Source organism: Pan troglodytes, chromosome 18 (genome assembly GCF_028858775.2).
Source record: "Pan troglodytes isolate AG18354 chromosome 18, NHGRI_mPanTro3-v2.0_pri, whole genome shotgun sequence".
NCBI classification, from domain to species: Eukaryota; Metazoa; Chordata; class Mammalia; order Primates; family Hominidae; genus Pan; species Pan troglodytes.
The window spans coordinates 3,323,179-3,341,149 of NC_072416.2; the positions used below are offsets into that span (position 1 = coordinate 3,323,179).

At 52.6% G+C, this 17,971-nt stretch overlaps 1 protein-coding gene across 12 annotated transcripts in view; it reads right to left on the bottom strand.

Annotated features, from left to right (window-relative positions):
- The window catches only part of LMF1 (lipase maturation factor 1), a 132,514-nt gene that overhangs the window by 92,862 nt on the left and 21,681 nt on the right, over positions 1–17,971 (bottom strand). For 11 of the 12 annotated variants that reach the window (XR_010152526.1, XR_010152527.1, XR_010152528.1 and 8 more), the window contains exon 2: positions 12,281–12,590. Coding sequence is in view for 8 of the 12 variants with exons in the window: in XM_024349686.3 (XP_024205454.3) it covers positions 12,281–12,590 (310 nt within the window). In the remaining 4 variants the exon portion in view is untranslated. Of the gene's footprint in view, positions 1–12,280; positions 12,591–17,971 lie in introns of those variants that run through there. The other variant, XM_054668612.2, reaches the window with a different exon arrangement.

The window sequence follows — 17,971 nt, forward strand, 5'->3', positions numbered from 1 at the left end:
GTATGTTAGACCACCTGGTGCTATCCCACATGTCACTGAAGCTCTGCTCATTTCAATCTTTTTTCTGTTTGTTCTTTAGCTTGGATAATTTCTACAGATTTCTCTTAAAATTCATTGAGGCTATCTTCTACCCACCTCCAACCTGTTATTAAGCCCAGGCAACAGATTTTTCAGTACAGATACTGTACTTTTCAGTTCTAAAATGTCCAATTGACTCTTCTTTAAAGATTCAGAGTCTCGGCCAGGCACGGTGGCTCACGCCTGTAATCCCAGCACTTTGGGAGGCCGAGGCGGGTGGATCACAAGGTCAGGAGATTGAGACCATCCTGGCTAACACGGTGAAACCCTATCTCTACTAAAAATACAAAAAATTAGCCAGGTGTGGTGGTGGGCGCCTGTAGTCCCAGCTACTCAGGAGGTTGAGGCAGGAGAATGGCATGAACCCAGGAGGTGGAGCTTGCAGTGAGCCAAGATCGCGCCACTGCGCTCCAGCCTGGGCGACAGAGCGAGACTCCATCTCAAAAAAAAAAAAAAAAAAAGATTCAGAGTCTCTGCTAAATTTCCCATGTGTTCATTCATTAAGACCACTACTAGGCTGGGTGTGGTAGTTCATGCCTGTAATCCCAGCACTTTGGGAGGCCGAGGTGGGCGGATCACCTGAGGTCAGGAGTTTGAGACCAGCCTGGCCAACAATGGTGAAACACCATTTCTATTAAAAATACAAAAATTAGCTGGGTGTGGTGGTGCACACCTATAATCCCAGCTACTTGGGAGGCTGAAGCAGGAAAATTGTTTGAACCTGCGAGGTGGAGGTTGCAGTGAGCCAAGATCTCACCACTGCACTCCAGCCTGGGGGACAGAATGAGACTCTGTCTCAAAAAAAAAAAAAAAAAAAAAAAAAAAAAAAAAAAAGAGGAATACTTCCCTTGAGTCCTGGTGTGTATCTGTAATGGCTACCTCAAATCCTCTTTTCTACTTGTGGTATCTTGGCTATCATGGTCAGTTTCTTGTGACCCTTTTTTGTTTCCTGTATAGGGATCCTATTTTCCTGTTTCTTTACTTGTGTAGTAGTTTCTGATTCTAGTTGACATTATGAAAGATCATAACATCATCATTGAGAGGTTAATTTTGTCTGCTTCCTTTGGAGAGTGAATGAGTCTGTCTGGTAAGCAGTTGAGCTACTGGAGGATGAACTTGGTCTTTCCAAAAGCTCAATTAGGGTCGGTCTAGAACAGCCCTTTTCTAGGGCGAGAGGAACCCTCCTCCTAAGATGTGGCCTTTCTGGGGGCATGGGCTGAGTGCCTAGGGTCTTATGCAAGTCACCTCCGGACCGGCTGATGGGGAGGCTTGTCTCCCAGCCAGCACTGTGGGACCCTCAGACTTACCACTAAGGTCACCACTCCCTACCTGCCACTTTCCACCAACCTCAAAGACTCTACCTGCCACTTTCCACCAACCCTCAAAGACTCTCACTCTCCACGTTCACAGCTTAGAACAAACCCAAAGACTTAGTGGAATCCATGTAGCTTTCTGTGGTGATGTCTGTGTTAGCTCCTTTACTCTGGTGCCTTGCCGCACAAATGCAAGCTGCCCTCAACTCTGATCCCTGCCTCCTGAGCTTGGAGACGCCTTGTGTTCTGCTGGGTGCCCTAGCTGTGGTGTACAAGGTGCTCAGGCAGAAGGCCGGGGCCACCAAGGCCACCCTGTATGTATCTCCTTTCCGGGGACAGCAGTCCTGGGCACCTGTGCCCTCTGGTATTTCACTTGCTGACGGTTTCATAGTGGGGAGGCTCGTCCTGCACCTGCCACTCTGCCATGGACGGGCATGGAGGCCATGAAGACAAATCTCTTATTTTAAAGTATTGTTTCAATGTGAGACATCCTCTCCCTCAAACTGCCCCTGCCAGGCTTGCCCTGTCTATGGCCCCTCCTTGCTGCCTGCTGAAGTCTCGCCCTGTCTACGGCCCCAGTGCCCTAAACACCCCATCTCGTCTCAAGTGTCATCCCTGCCCCTTTGGTGCACCTTGATGATTATGGGATGTACTCTTCAGAGTCAAAGAAATACATATCTCTTGTTAGGTTAAAAAAAAAATAGGGGGCTGGGCACCGTGGCTCATGCCTGTAATCCCAGCACTTTGGGAGGCCAAGGCGGGTGGATCACTGGAGGTCAGGAGTTCAAGACCAGCCTGACCAACATGGTGAAACCCCATCTCTACTAAAAGTATAAAAATTGGCCAGGCGTGGTGGCAGGTGCCTATAATCCCAGCTACTTGGGAGGCTAAGGTGGGAGAATCGCTTCAACCCAGGAAGTGGAGGCTGCAATGACCCGAGTTCGCACCACTGCACTCCAGCCTGGGCGACAAGAGCGAGACTCCATCTCAAAAAAAAAAAAAAAAAAAAAAAAAGGAAAATATTTGGCTGGGCACGGTGGCTCATGCCTGTAATCCTAGCACTTTGGGAGGCTGAGATAGGAGTATTGAACTTTGAGCCCAGGAGTTCAAGACCAGCCTGGGCAACATAGTGAGACATCCATCTCTACAAAAAATAAAAATATTAGCCAGGTGTGGTGCTGGGTGCCTGTAGTCCCAGCTATTTGGGAAGCTGAGAAGGGAGGATTGCTTGAGCCCAGGAGATTGAGGCTGCAGTGGGCTGTGACTGTGTGACTGCATTCCAGTCTGGGTGACAGAGCAAGAGGCTGTCTCAAAAAAAAAAGAAAAAAGTTCAGCCGGCACTGGGTCAGAGTTAAAAAATTTAAAAAAGAAAAAATATCTGTTTAAAATGTGAAAGAGATTTAGGTTAAGAACGGAAAGGGTCACAATCTATTTGGATAACTAGAAGGCCTTGGCAGAAAGGGTCGGGAATCTATTTGGAGAAGTAGAAGGCATTGGCAGAAAGGGTCAGGAATCTATATGGAGAAGTAGAAGGTCTTCGCAGAAAGGGTTGGGAAACACATGTTATGTGGCTTCAAGGAATCCACTCACCTCTAGGAAATGAAGTACGTCACGGTTCACACACCACAGCTACTGTGGAAGAAAGCTCTGGACGCAGGAGACTGGGTTACCAAGTCCCCGCAGGACCAGAAAAGCCTCAGTACAAGGTGCAAAGACAGACTGTTCTCCCCCCGGCGTCCAGCTGCCTGAAATGTTTCTCTTGTTATGCAGCAATGATAGGAAACCCTCTGGAAACAGCTGACATGGACACCCCAAAACAAGCTAATGGTGGACACAGAGTTCACCCCAGAACAAGCTAATGGTGGACACAGAGTTCACCAAGAAGTCAATGCAGAGTCTCGGAGCTGGCTTCAGCTGTGGTTATCTGCAAATGACTCATGGGACATGGGAGTTCTTTCGCCTTTGAAGTGGACCTGCGACCACAGGCCAGCCAGGGAGGGCAAGGTGCGGCGGCTGCCAGCCCCATGTGCTGCAGCAGCCACGAAGGGGAGGGGACAGCTGGGTGGCAGTGGATGAAGCCACTCGTGTGCTTTCCGAATTCACTGTATTGTTGCAAATCCCAGAAACCTCAGATCCCAACTCTGCCATTACAGCTCCAAGCAGGAGTGGAAGCCAGAAGGAAGCGCTTCTCCCAGCAAGTCCTAGAGAGGAGGGGGACAAGCCTCTGCAGAAGGCACCCACGGCCACGCTGTCCTGCGGCCTCCTATCCAGGGCAGGGTGTCCGCTAAGGCAACTGATCCAAGGCCAGAAGAGGCCTTTCACAGCGTGAGGCCCGGACAGTCCTGGTCTTCCTGCTGAGGCTATGGCAGACTTTTAGAGCAGACTGGAAAGGTGAGTGCTCACAGGCCCCTCCCGTGGGAGTTCCCATCTACAGGTATGCTGTTCGGAAGGTGGGCTTAACAGAGAACGTTCACAGGTCCAACCTCAAGCCAAACAACATGGGCTCAGTCACCTACATGGCCCATGCCCTGCCATGGATTCCTCTGCCTCTCAAGGGACCTCACGTGCCCTGGTGGGCCTGACCAAGCTGAAGTCAGGGCGCCCCCTCCTCAGTGTCCACGGTGCCAAGCAGGGGCTCAGCAAGTATCTGCCAGCTGTGTAAATGACCCGAGTGATGACAGTTGCACCAGCAGACACACACAGGCTCCCACATGAGAGACGCTCACCCACCTGCCAGGCTCTGGAGACTAATCCCCGTCTAGCCAGGAAGGTAACTCTGTTGTTCAGAGGTCAGCTCACAGGCAGGACTGAGTGCTAGGCAGGAGTCAGATATCACAGACAAAGACACCCAGCACACAGCAACAGGGTCAGGCTTTTCCCACGCCATTTGAAAGGAGGACACGACCATGACCCGGCTGACAGAAGAGATGCCCAGGGTGGGCTCTCTGAGTGCCTGGCCTTGTGTGGCAACCGCCACCCCTCCCACCACGGGGTCCCTGAACCTTGTGAAATGAAAAGGACGTCACTTTTACCATCAAATATGTCTACGCCTTGTCAAATCCCTTCCCATGCATTAACACAGAGACAGAGGCTGCAGCCCAGCCAGGGAGGGCCCCACCCACCCAGTTGGGGCTACGCAGGGGCAGGTGGTGGAAAAGGTGTTGCAGGTACTTGTGGAACCTCCTTACATTGAAGTCCTGGAGCCCAAACATGCTGTTCATCGTCAGTGAGAAATGAAGCACCGAGGGCAGTGTCCCTGGGTGCTGGCGGCCTCCCAGCGTCCCCTCCAGCCCTGGCGCTGCTCTCAGCACTCTTTGAAGTGGAGCCACCATCCGTCCTGCCCAGGAAGGAAGCTCCAAGGGCAGCTCCCTCCACAGGAAGGAGGACCCCTGAGGTGTCCTGACTTTGGTCCAAGTTTCTGGAGAGGATCTTTCCTTCCTTCTGGGGTCGAGACAGTGGGGAAGGGATGGCGGTGCTGCCGTGCTGAAGAGCAGCAAAGCAGCCTGCAGGGCCACTGCCAAAGCCAAGCGCGGACGACAGTCAGAGCCAACGAGAGAGTCACAGCCAACGACAGAGTCAGCCAATGACAGAGTCAGAGACAACGACAGAGTCAGCCAATGACAGAGTCAGCCAACGACAGAGTTAGAGACAATGACAGAGTCAGCCAACGACAGAGTCAGCCAACAACAGAGTCAGCCAATGACAGAGTCAGAGCCAACGACAGAGTCAGCCAATGACAGAGTCAGAGCTAACGACAGAGTCAGCCAACGACAGAGTCAGAGACAACGACAGAGTCAGAGACAACGACAGAGTCAGAGTCAACGACAGAGTCAGCCAACGACAGAGTTAGAGACAATGACAGAGTCAGCCAACGACAGAGTCAGCCAACGACAGAGTCAGCCAATGACAGAGTCAGAGCCAACGACAGAGTCAGCCAATGACAGAGTCAGAGCCAACGACAGAGTCAGCCAACGACAGAGTCAGAGACAACGACAGAGTCAGAGCCAACGACAGAGTCAGAGCCAACGACAGAGTCAGAGCCAACGACAGAGTCAGCCAACGACAGAATCAGAGACAACGACAGAGTCAGCCAACGACAGAATCAGAGACAACGACAGAGTCAGCCAACGACAGAATCAGAGACAACGACAGAGTCAGCCAACGACAGAATCAGAGACAACGACAGAGTCAGCCAACGACAGAATCAGAGACAACGACAGAGTCAGCCAACGACAGAATCAGAGACAACCACAGAGTCAGCCAACGACAGAATCAGAGACAATGACAGAGTCAGCCAACGACAGAATCAGAGACAACGACAGAGTCAGCCAATGACAGAGTCAGAGCCAACGACAGAGTCAGAGACGACAGAGTCAGAGCCAACGACAGAGTCAGAGACGACAGAGTCAGAGCCAACGACAGAGTCAGCCAACGACAGAGTCAGAGCCAACGACAGAGTCAGCCAACGACAGAGTCAGAGCCAACGACAGAGTCAGCCAACGACAGAGTCAGAGACAACGACAGAGTCAGCCAACGACAGAGTCAGAGACAACGACAGAGTCAGAGACAACGACAGAGTCAGAGACAACGACAGAGTCAGCCAACGACAGAGTCAGAGACAACGACAGAGTCAGCCAACGACAGAGTCAGAGACAACGACAGAGTCAGCCAACGACAGAATCAGAGACAACGACAGAGTCAGCCAACGACAGAATCAGAGACAACGACAGAGTCAGCCAACGACAGAATCAGAGACAACGACAGAGTCAGCCAACGACAGAATCAGAGACAACGACAGAGTCAGCCCACGACAGAGTCAGAGCCAACGACAGAGTCAGAGACGACAGAGTCAGAGCCAACGACAGAGTCAGCCAATGACAGAGTCAGCCAACGACAGAGTCAAAGCCAATGACAGAGTCAGCCAATGACAGAGTCAGAGACAACGACAGAGTCAGCCAATGACAGAGTCAGAGCCAACGACAGAGTCAGAGACAACGACAGAGTTAGAGACAACGACAGAGTCAGAGCCAATGACAGAGTCAGCCAACGACAGAGTCAGAGCCAACGACAGAGTCAGCCAATGACAGAGTCAGAGAGAGCGACAGAGTTAGAGACAACGACAGAGTCAGCCAACGACAGAATCAGAGACAATGACAGAGTCAGCCAACGACAGAATCAGAGACAAGGACAGAGTCAGCCAACGACAGAATCAGAGACAACGACAGAGTCAGCCAACGACAGAATCAGAGACAACGACAGAGTCAGCCAATGACAGAGTCAGAGCCAACGACAGAGTCAGAGCCAACGACAGAGTCAGAGCCAACGACAGAGTCAGAGATGACAGAGTCAGAGCCAACGACAGAGTCAGCCAACGACAGAGTCAGAGCCAACGACAGAGTCAGCCAACGACAGAGTCCGCCAACGACAGAGTCAGAGCCAATGACAGAGTCAGCCAACGACAGAGTCAGAGCCAATGACAGTCAGAGCCAATGACAGAGTCAGTCAACGACAGAGTCAGCCAACGACAGAGTCAGAGCCAATGACAGAGTCAGTCAACGACAGAGTCAGCCAACGACAGAGTTAGAGACAATGACAGAGTCAGCCAACGACAGAGTCAGCCAACGACAGAGTCAGCCAACGACAGTCAGCCAACGACAGAGTCAGCCAACGACAGAGTCAGAGCCAACAACAGAGTCAGCCAACGACGGAGTCAGAGACAATGACAGAGTCAGCCAATGACTGAGTCAGAGCCAACGACAGAGTCAGCCAATGACAGAGTCAGAGCCAAGGACAGAGTCAGCCAACGACAGAGTCAGAGACAACGACAGAGTCAGCCAATGACAGAGTCAGCCAACGACAGAGTTAGAGACAATGACAGAGTCAGCCAACGACAGAGTCAGCCAACGACAGTCAGCCAACGACAGAGTCAGCCAACGACAGAGTCAGCCAATGACAGAGTCAGAGCCAACAACAGAGTCAGCCAACGACGGAGTCAGAGACAACGACAGAGTCAGCCAATGACTGAGTCAGAGACAACGACAGAGTCAGCCAACGACAGAGTCAGCCAACGACAGAGTCAGAGACAATGACAGAGTCAGCCAATGACAGAGTCAGAGACAACGACAGAGTCAGCCAACGACAGTCAGCCAACGACAGAGTCAGGCCAACGACAGAGTCAGCCAATGACAGAGTCAGAGCCAACGACAGAGTCAGAGACAACGACAGAGTTAGAGACAACGACAGAGTCAGCCAACGACAGAGTCAGCCAACGACAGAGTCAGAGACAACGACAGAGTCAGAGACAACGACAGAGTCAGAGATGACAGAGTCAGAGACAACAGAGTCAGAGCCAATGACAGAGTCAGCCAATGACAGAGTCAGAGCCAACGACAGAGTCAGCCAATGACAGAGTCAGAGACAACGACAGAGTTAGAGACGACAGAGTCAGCCAGCGACAGAGTCAGCCAACGACAGAATCAGAGACAACGACAGAGTCAGCCAATGACAGAGTCAGAGCCAATGAGAGTCAGAGCCAACGACAGAGTCAGAGACGACAGAGTCAGAGCCAACGACAGAGTCAGCCAACGACAGAGTCAGAGCCAACGACAGAGTCAGCCAACGACAGAGTCAGAGCCAACGACAGAGTCAGCCAACGACAGAGTCAGAGACAATGACAGAGTCAGTCAACGACAGAGTCAGCCAACGACAGAGTCAGAGACAGCGACAGAGTTAGAGACAACGACAGAGTCAGCCAACGACAGAGTCAGCCAACGACAGAATCAGAGACAATGACAGAGTCAGCCAACGACAGAGTCAGAGCCAACGACAGAGTCAGAGCCAACGACAGAGTAAGCCAACGACAGAGTCAGAGCCAACGACAGAGTCAGCCAACGACAGAGTCAGAGACAACGACAGAGTCAGCCAACAACAGTCAGCCAACGACAGAGTCAGCCAACGACAGAGTCAGCCGACAGAGTCAGCCAACGACAGAGTCAGCCAATGACAGAGTCAGAGCCAATGACAGAGTCAGCCAAGGACAGAGTCAGAGCCAACGACAGAGTCAGAGCCAACGACAGAGTCAGCCAACGACAGAGTCAGCCAACGACAGAGTCAGAGCCAACGACAGAGTCAGCCAACAACAGTCAGCCAATGACAGAGTCAGCCAATGACAGAGTCAGCCAACGACAGAGTCAGAGCCAATGACAGAGTCAGCCAACAACAGTCAGCCAGCGACAGAGTCAGCCAACGACAGAATCAGAGACAACGACAGAGTCAGCCAACGACAGAGTCAGAGCCAATGAGAGTCAGAGCCAACGACAGAGTCAGAGACGACAGAGTCAGAGCCAACGACAGAGTCAGCCAACGACAGAGTTAGAGCCAATGACAGAGTCAGCCAATGACAGTCAGAGCCAACGACAGAGTCAGCCAACGACAGAGTCAGAGCCAACGACAGAGTCAGCCAACGACAGAGTCAGCCAACGACAGAGTCAGAGCCAATGACAGAGTCAGAGCCAACGACAGAGTCAGAGACGACAGAGTCAGAGCCAATGACAGAGTCAGAGCCAACGACAGAGTCAGAGACGACAGAGTCAGAGCCAACGACAGAGTCAGCCAATGACAGAGTCAGCCAATGACAGAGTCAGAGACAGCGACAGAGTTAGAGACAACGACAGAGTCAGCCAACGACAGAGTCAGCCAACAACAGAGTCAGAGCCAACGACAGAGTCAGAGCCAACGACAGAGTAAGCCAACGACAGAGTCAGAGCCAACGACAGAGTCAGCCAACGACAGAGCCAGAGACAACGACAGAGTCAGCCAACGACAGAGTCAGCCAACGACAGAGTCAGAGCCAACGACAGAGTCAGAGCCAACGACAGAGTCAGAGCCAACGACAGAGTAAGCCAACGACAGAGTCAGAGCCAACGACAGAGTCAGCCAACGACAGAGTCAGAGACAACGACAGAGTCAGCCAACAACAGTCAGCCAACGACAGAGTCAGCCAACGACAGAGTCAGCCGACAGAGTCAGCCAACGACAGAGTCAGCCAACGACAGAGTCAGAGCCAATGACAGAGTCAGCCAAGGACAGAGTCAGAGCCAATGACAGAGTCAGAGCCAACGACAGAGTCAGCCAACGACAGAGTCAGCCAACGACAGAGTCAGAGCCAACGACAGAGTCAGCCAACAACAGTCAGCCAATGACAGAGTCAGCCAATGACAGAGTCAGCCAACGACAGAGTCAGAGCCAATGAGAGAGTCAGCCAACAACAGTCAGCCAACGACAGAGTCAGCCGACAGAGTCAGCCAACGACAGAGTCAGACAACAACAGAGTCAGAGCCAACGACAGAGTCAGCCAACAACAGTCAGCCAACGACAGAGTCAGCCCATGACAGAGTCAGCTGACAGAGTCAGCCAACGACAGAGTCAGCCAACGACAGAGTCAGAGCCAACGACAGAGTCAGCCAAGGACAGAGTCAGAGCCAACGACAGAGTCAGAGCCAACGACAAAGTCAGAGACAACGACAGAGTCAGAGCCAACGATGGAGTCAGAGCCAACGTTCTGGAAAAGCTGAAGCGACTTCAGATACTATAGCAGATGCTGTGCTCAGGGCTCCAGTGTCCTGCAAGGCTGCGTGGCTTTATGTAACAGGAAGGCCAGCTCTGAGCAGAGTCAGAGTCCTCTCTAAAATCACTTAGAGTTTTATGCAACAATTATTAAGCTGTGGCTCTCTCTGTCATAAATGTTGCCAAACCCCCAGATGTTTAAATTTCTAGACCAAGAAGACAGACCCCCAAGGTACCAAAACAAAAACGTGCAAGTCCACGCTGCCACAAACCACGCTCAGGTGAACGATAAATGGGGAGCAGAGAGAAGCCTCCCACGCAGGTGGGCTCATGACTCCTGCAGACCCCCAGAGGCGGGCGGAACCTCACACCTCCAGTGAAGACTGCAGAGCGACGTCCTCACCAAGAGCATGCGGTGAAGGGAGAAAAAGCTGCTTCACTGTCCAGACACCCAACAAGCACAGCCCCCACCAGGCCACCGTCAGCAGAGACAGCTCATGTGAACGTGATGTGCGGGGGAGGTGCGTCACAGGGCCTGGGGCTTCGGGGGCAAACCACAAACAGCCACAAGCATTGCACGTGGCCCCAGGCCTGCAGACTCCCGTGAGAGCGCCTGACCCCAGCACACCACTTCAGCCTGTGCTGACAGCTCATGGGCGCCTCAGCAAAGTCAGGCCTGTGTGCGTGGAGGGGTCCTGGGGCGGAGCCACGTTGTGGGTGCCCAAGGCATCCCCAGGCCTCCTGCCCTGCCCTGGTGACACTGTCCGGCCTGCTTGTTGAATGAGGTGACGCACTCAAGTGTAGGTGAGACCTGAGGAAACACCAGCAACTGGACCTGGCAGCGATGCCCACCCCAGCAACAGCCACACAGTGGGGACCCCCCTTACAAGTGCCCACTCCAGCACAGCTACAAAGTGGGGAACCCCCCCACAGGTGCCCCGATGCCAGCTGCAGCCCTCCCTGCATGAGCCTGCCGGGCCTGGGCTGTGCCACCAAGCCCAGATCACAGCAATCTGAGCCTCCGACCAGGGGACACCGGAGCCATAGGCGCTGTGCTGGAGGCAGAGCATTCAGGCTCCCGGAAGCGCACGTGGCCCCAGACACTCCAACCTCAACTCAGCCGCCCTGACCAGGATGGAAAACACAGGCTCCACAGCCCAAGGCTGCGCCCTGCCCGCACCAACTCACCACTGCAGCCTTCCATCCTGGGACAGGGTCCTGGTTCCGACCACTCAGCCCTAAGCCAGCTGCCTCCTGTCTCCCATCCACAAAAGACACAAGAGCCGTCCTCAGTCTCCATGCAAAGCCCAGCTGTCCCATTGAGGGCGGAACCAAGCTGGGCACACAAGAGCCAGCGCATCCCCAGCTTCCTACACATCCAGACAGACACCCACCCCAAACCAGCCTCCTACACATCCACATAGACACCCACCCCAAACCAGCCTCCTACACGACCACACAGACACCCACCCCAAACCAGCCTCCTACACGTCCACACAGACACCCACTCCAAACCAGCCTCCTACACGTCCACACAGACACGGACCCCAAACCAGCCTCCTACACGTCCACACAGACACCCACCCCAAACCAGCCTCCTACACGACCACACAGACACCCACCCCAAACCAGCCTCCTACACATCCAGACAGACACCCACTCCAAACCAGCCTCCTACACGTCCACACAGACACCCCAAACCAGCCTCCTACACGTCCACACAGATACCCACCCCAAACCAGCCTTCTGCATGTCCACACAGACACCCACCCCAAACCAGCCTCCTACACGTCCACACAGACACCCCAAACCAGCCTCCTACACGTCCACACAGACACCCACCCCAAACCAGCCTTCTGCATGTCCACACAGACACCCACCCCAAACCAGCCTCCTGCACGTCCACACAGACACCCACCCCAAACCAGCCTCCTGCACGTCCACACAGACACAGACCCGAAACCAGCTTCCTACACGTCCACACAGACACCCACCCCACACCAGCTTCCTACATGTCCACACAGACACAGACCCACTGCTTCTGCCTCCCTTTCCCCATCCCTCTGGCTCCAGTAAGCTGGCAACGCAGTCCTTTAAGTAAGGAAGAGCTACTGCAAAGAGGTGGAGTTTTAATCCTGAAGATGGGTGGCTGCTGTGGCTGGTGCACTGGCCGCTCTGCCATGGCCTAAGTAAAATGACGATACCCTCCTGAAGGAATTTAAGATAAACGCTCGTCCAGTCTTTCCAAGTGCCAGGAGACCTGCGGTGTCTGTGCTGAGTGACAGCAAGCCCTGAGCTCCGACCGCCCCATTCCTGCTACTCACCAGACATGGCCCACATTGACCAGGGACATGTAGAGGCCCCACAGGGCAGCCATGAGAAGCATGTTGGCGCAGCCCGTGATCAGTACGAAAGACGAGATGCCCAGTCCGAGAAGAGCCAGCAAGTCCAGGTTGGAGTTCATGTCTGACCAGTCCATCAGCCAGAGGATGGTGGGCATGTAGCTGAAGACTTCCCAGCTCGTCCTGTCCTGGAAGTACTGCTGGAAGTTCTTCAGGAACACTCTGCAGGGAAGCAGCCCCCTGTCACCGATGAGCTGCTTGTTCTGATGGAAAGCCACCAGGAATGCCACGACTGGAAGAAAAAGAAGACAAAACAAGCGTGACTAGGAACAAACCACATGTGGACACCATGGGCGCAGCTCAGAATGCGGGGCGAGGTGGGCGGGAAGGGGAGGCAGAGTCTGGCTGACGGTTTGGGGCCAAACCCTAGACTCAGGAGTCTGAGTACTTTCTCAAGATCTTGGGGGAAACACTGGAAAAGCCAACCTGCAGCAGACACGGTGTGTGCATACACGCATACACATCTAAGTGAACTAGACACGTTACATAAAATGCGTGCCTGCAGCAGACGGGGTGTGTGCATACACACACACACATCTAAGTGAACCAGACACGTTACATAACATGTGTGCCCGCAGCAGATGCGGTGTGTGCATACACGCACACACATCTAAGTGAACCAGACACGTTACATAAAATGCGTGCCCGCAGCAGACGTGGTGTGTGCATACACACACACACATCTAAGTGAACTAGACACGTTACATAAAATGCGTACCCGCAGCAGACGCGGTGTGTACATATACACACACATCTAAGTAAACCAGACACGTTACATAAAATGCGTGCCCGCAGCAGACGCGGTGTGTGCATACACGCACACACATCTAAGTGAACCAGACACGTTACATAAAATGCATGCCTGCAGCAGACGCGGTGTGTGCATACACACACACACATCTAAGTGAACCAGACACGTTACATAACATGTGTGCCCGCAGCAGATGCGGTGTGTGCATACACGCACACACATCTAAGTGAACCAGACACGTTACATAAAATGCGTGCCCGCAGCAGACGTGGTGTGTGCATACACACACACACATCTAAGTGAACTAGACACGTTACATAAAATGCGTACCCGCAGCAGACGCGGTGTGTACATATACACACACATCTAAGTAAACCAGACACGTTACATAAAATGCGTGCCCGCAGCAGACGCGGTGTGTGCATACACGCACACACATCTAAGTGAACCAGACACGTTACATAAAATGCATGCCTGCAGCAGACGCGGTGTGTGCATACACACACACACATCTAAGTGAACCAGACATGTTACATAAAATGCGTGCCTGCAGCAGACGGGGTGTGTGCATACACGCACACACATCTAAGTACACTAGACATGTTACATAAAATGCGTGCCCGCAGCAGATGCGGTGTGTGCATACACGCACACACATCTAAGTACACTAGACCCGTTACATAAAATGCGTGCCTGCAGCAGACGGGGTGTGTGCATACACACACATACATCTAAGTACACTAGACACGTTACATAAAATGCGTGCCTGCAGCAGATGCAGTGTGTGCATACACACACACATCTAAGTGAACCAGACACGTTACATAAAATGCGTGCCTGCTGCAGACATGGTGTGTGCATACACACACACACATCTAAGTGAACCAGACACGTTACATAAAATGCATGCCTGCAGCAGACGGGGTGTGTGCATACACACACACACACATCTAAGTACACTAGACACGTTACATAAAATGCGTGCCTGCAGCAGATGCGGTGTGTGCATACACACACACATCTAAGTGAACCAGACACGTTACATAAAATGCGTGCCTGCTGCAGACGTGGTGTGTGCATACACACACACACATCTAAGTGAACCAGACACGTTACATAAAATGCGTGCCTGCAGCAGACGGGGTGTGTGCATCCACACACACACACATCTAAGTACACTAGACACGTTACATAAAATGCGTGCCTGCAGCAGACGTGGTGTGTGCATACACGCACACACATCTAAGTAAACCAGACACATTACATAAAATGCATGCCTGCAGCAGACGGGGTGTGTGCATACATGCACACACATCTAAGTGAACCAGACACGTTACATAAAATGCATGCCTGGAGCAGATGCAGTGTGGGCATACACACACACACATCTAAGTGAACCAGACACGTTACATAAAATGCGTGCCTGCAGCAGACGCGGTGTGTGCATACACACACACACATCTAAGTGAACCAGACACGTTACATAAAATGCGTGCCTGCAGCAGACGCGGTGTGTGCATACACACACACACATCTAAGTAAACCAGACACGTTACATAAAATGTGTGCCCGCTGCAGACGCGGTGTGTGTACACACACACACATCTAAGTAAACCAGACACGTTACATAAAATGCGTGCCCACAGCAGACGCGGTGTGTGCATACACGCACACACATCTAAGTGAACCAGACACATTACATAAAATGCGTGCCTGCAGCAGACGCAGTGTGTGCATCCACGCATACGCATAGAAGCAAACTAGATGCTTGTATATAAATTGCGTGTCTGCAGCAGATGCAGTGTGTATACACGCACACACATAGAAGTAAAGTAGACGTGTATATAAATTGCGTGCCTGGCTACACACAGACAGCCAGCTGACCAACCGGACTGCACTCAGCATTCACCATTATGAAACACACCCTGAGGACCCTGGCTCTGGTCAACGGCGTCACTCCCAGCACACGCTGCAGGGCTTGACGCTTACTGCCTATAGGTGAGCCACACTTGCCCTCTACACAGACCACAGGTCTCCGAGTTCACGTCTCACGGCGCCCACCCCACGACGGCTCTCTCACATCCACAGGTCTCCGAGCTCACGTCCCACAGCGCCCACCCCACGACGGCTCTCTCACATCCACAGGTCTCCGAGCTCACGTCCCACGGCGCCCACCCCACGACGGCTCTCTCACATCCACAGGTCTCCGAGCTCACGTCCCACGGCGCCCACCCCACGACGGCTCTCTCACATCCACAGGTCTCCGAGCTCACGTCCCACGGCGCCCACCCCACGACGGCTCTCTCACATCCACAGGTCTCCGAGCTCACGTCCCACGGCGCCCACCCCACGACGGCTCTCTCACATCCACAGGTCTCCGAGCTCACGTCCCACGGCGCCCACCCCACGACGGCTCTCTCACATCCACAGGTCTCCGAGCTCACGTCCCACGGCGCCCACCCCACGACGGCTCTCTCACATCCACAGGTCTCCGAGCTCACGTCCCACGGCGCCCACCCCACGACGGCTCTCTCACATCCACAGGTCTCCGAGTTCACGTCCCACGGCGCCCACCCCACGACGGCTCTCTCACATCCACAGGTCTCCGAGTTCACGTCCCACGGCGCCCACCCCACGACGGCTCTCTCACATCCACAGGTCTCCGAGTTCACGTCCCACGGCGCCCACCCCACGACGGCTCTCTCACATCCACAGGTCTCCCAGTTCACGTCCCACGGCGCCCACCCCACGACGGCTCTCTCACATCCACAGGTCTCCGAGCTCACGTCCCACGGCGCCCACCCCACGACGGCTCTCTCACATCCACAGGTCTCCGAGTTCACGTCTCACGGTGCCCACCCCACGACGGCTCTCTCACATCCACAGGTCTCCGAGCTCACGTCTCACGGCGCCCACCCCACGACGGCTCTCTCACATCCACAGGTCTCCAAGTTCATGTCCCATGGCGCCCACCCACAACGGCTCTCTCACATCCTCTGGACGTCAGTATTTGTAGAACACTGAATGCTTACCCAGAGATGCTGACAGGTGAGAGGACCACATTTCCGTGTGTAAACGTGAAGAATGAAAAAGCAGTTGAAAGTAAAAAAGATACACCATTTAAATGTGAATCAAAAGAAAGCTGGATCTAATTCATCATGGTTGAAAAAAATTAAAAATAAAAATAAAAAATACAAACAAAAGAAAGTGGAAGTGGCTCTATTAACATCATAAAAAGTAGATTTAAGGGCTGGGCAGGGTGGCTCACGCCTGTAATCCCAGCACTTTGGGAGGCCAAGGCAGGCGGATCACCTGAGATCAGGAGTTTGAGACCAGCCTGGGCAACATGGAAAAACCCCGTCTCTACTAAAAATACAAAAATTAGCTGGGCGTTGTGGCAGGCACCTGTAATCCAAGCTACTCAGGAGGCTGAGGCAGGAGAATGGCTTGAACCTGGGAGGTGGAGGGTGCAGTGAGCCGAGACTGCGCCACTGCACTCCAGCCTGGACGACAAGAGCAAAACTCCATCTCAAAAAAAAAAAAAAAAGTAGATTTAAGGGTTGGGCACAGTGGCTCACGCCTGTAATTCCAGCACTTTGGGAGGCTGAGGCAGGTGGATCACCTGAGGTCAGGAGTTTGGGACCAGCCTGGCCAATATGGCAAAACCCTGTCTCTACTTAAAAAATACAAAAATTAGTCGGATGTGGTGGTGCACCCCGGTAGTCCCACCTACTTGGGAGGCTGAGGCAGGAGAATCACTTGAACCCGGGAGGCTGCAGTGAGCCGAGATGGCACCATTGCACTCCAGCCTGGGCAACAGAGACTCCATCTCAAAAGGAAAAAAATCAATTTACGAACAAGGAATGACACAGGGATGAAAGAAGATATTGCATAATGATAACAATATCACAAGAGCAACCCCACAAGTACATGCGGCTTCCTACTGCATGTAGGAAGCTGGCTTGGGGTCCATGTCTGTGTAACTGTGCGTGCTGGTTTGGAGTGAGTGTCTGTGTAGACATGTAGGAAGCTAGTACATGTACTTTTCCCCGTGCATTTATAAATCTAAAAAAATATAAACGGAATCTGCACATGGAAAACTACAAAACACTGATTAAAAAAATGAAACAAGATCTAACTATATGAAGAGATAGACCATGTTCATGGATTGGAAAAATCAAAATCATTAAGGTGTCAATTTGATCCATAAATTCGGCACAATCTGAACCAAACACCCAGTCAGTGCTTCTGCTGAGGCTGACAAGCTGATTCTAGAATATACATGGGAGAACAAAGGGATTAAAAAGCCAAAATCATCTGGAAAAGAACAGAGGTGGAGGACTCATGTTACCCAATTTCAAGACTTACTAAAAAGCTAATCAAGACCACATCAAGACAGCGCAGTATTGATTAAGGAAGAGCCGCAGAACTCAATGGAATGGAAGAGACGGCCCAGACACAGCCCCCCTGCCCCCGACCCGACACACAGAGTGAACAAATTCCGACAAAGGTTCAATGGCAACTACACAGACAAAGAGCAGCCTTGGGCTGGGCGCGGTGGCTCACACCTGTCATCCCAGCACTTTGGGAGGCTGAGGCAGGAGGATCGCTTGAGCCCAGGAATTCCAGAGCAGCCTGGGCAACATAGTGAGACTCAGTCTCTACAAAATAAATAAAAAAACAAAGAAGAGTCTCTGTAACAATCATGTTGGAACAGATGGATGTCCACATGCAAAAAGATGGACCTGAACACACTTCACACCTTACACAAAAATTAACCAAAAAGGATCATAGACCTAAATGTAAAACATAAAAGCATAAGACTTCCAGATGGAAATATAGAAGAAAATCTATGTGACTTG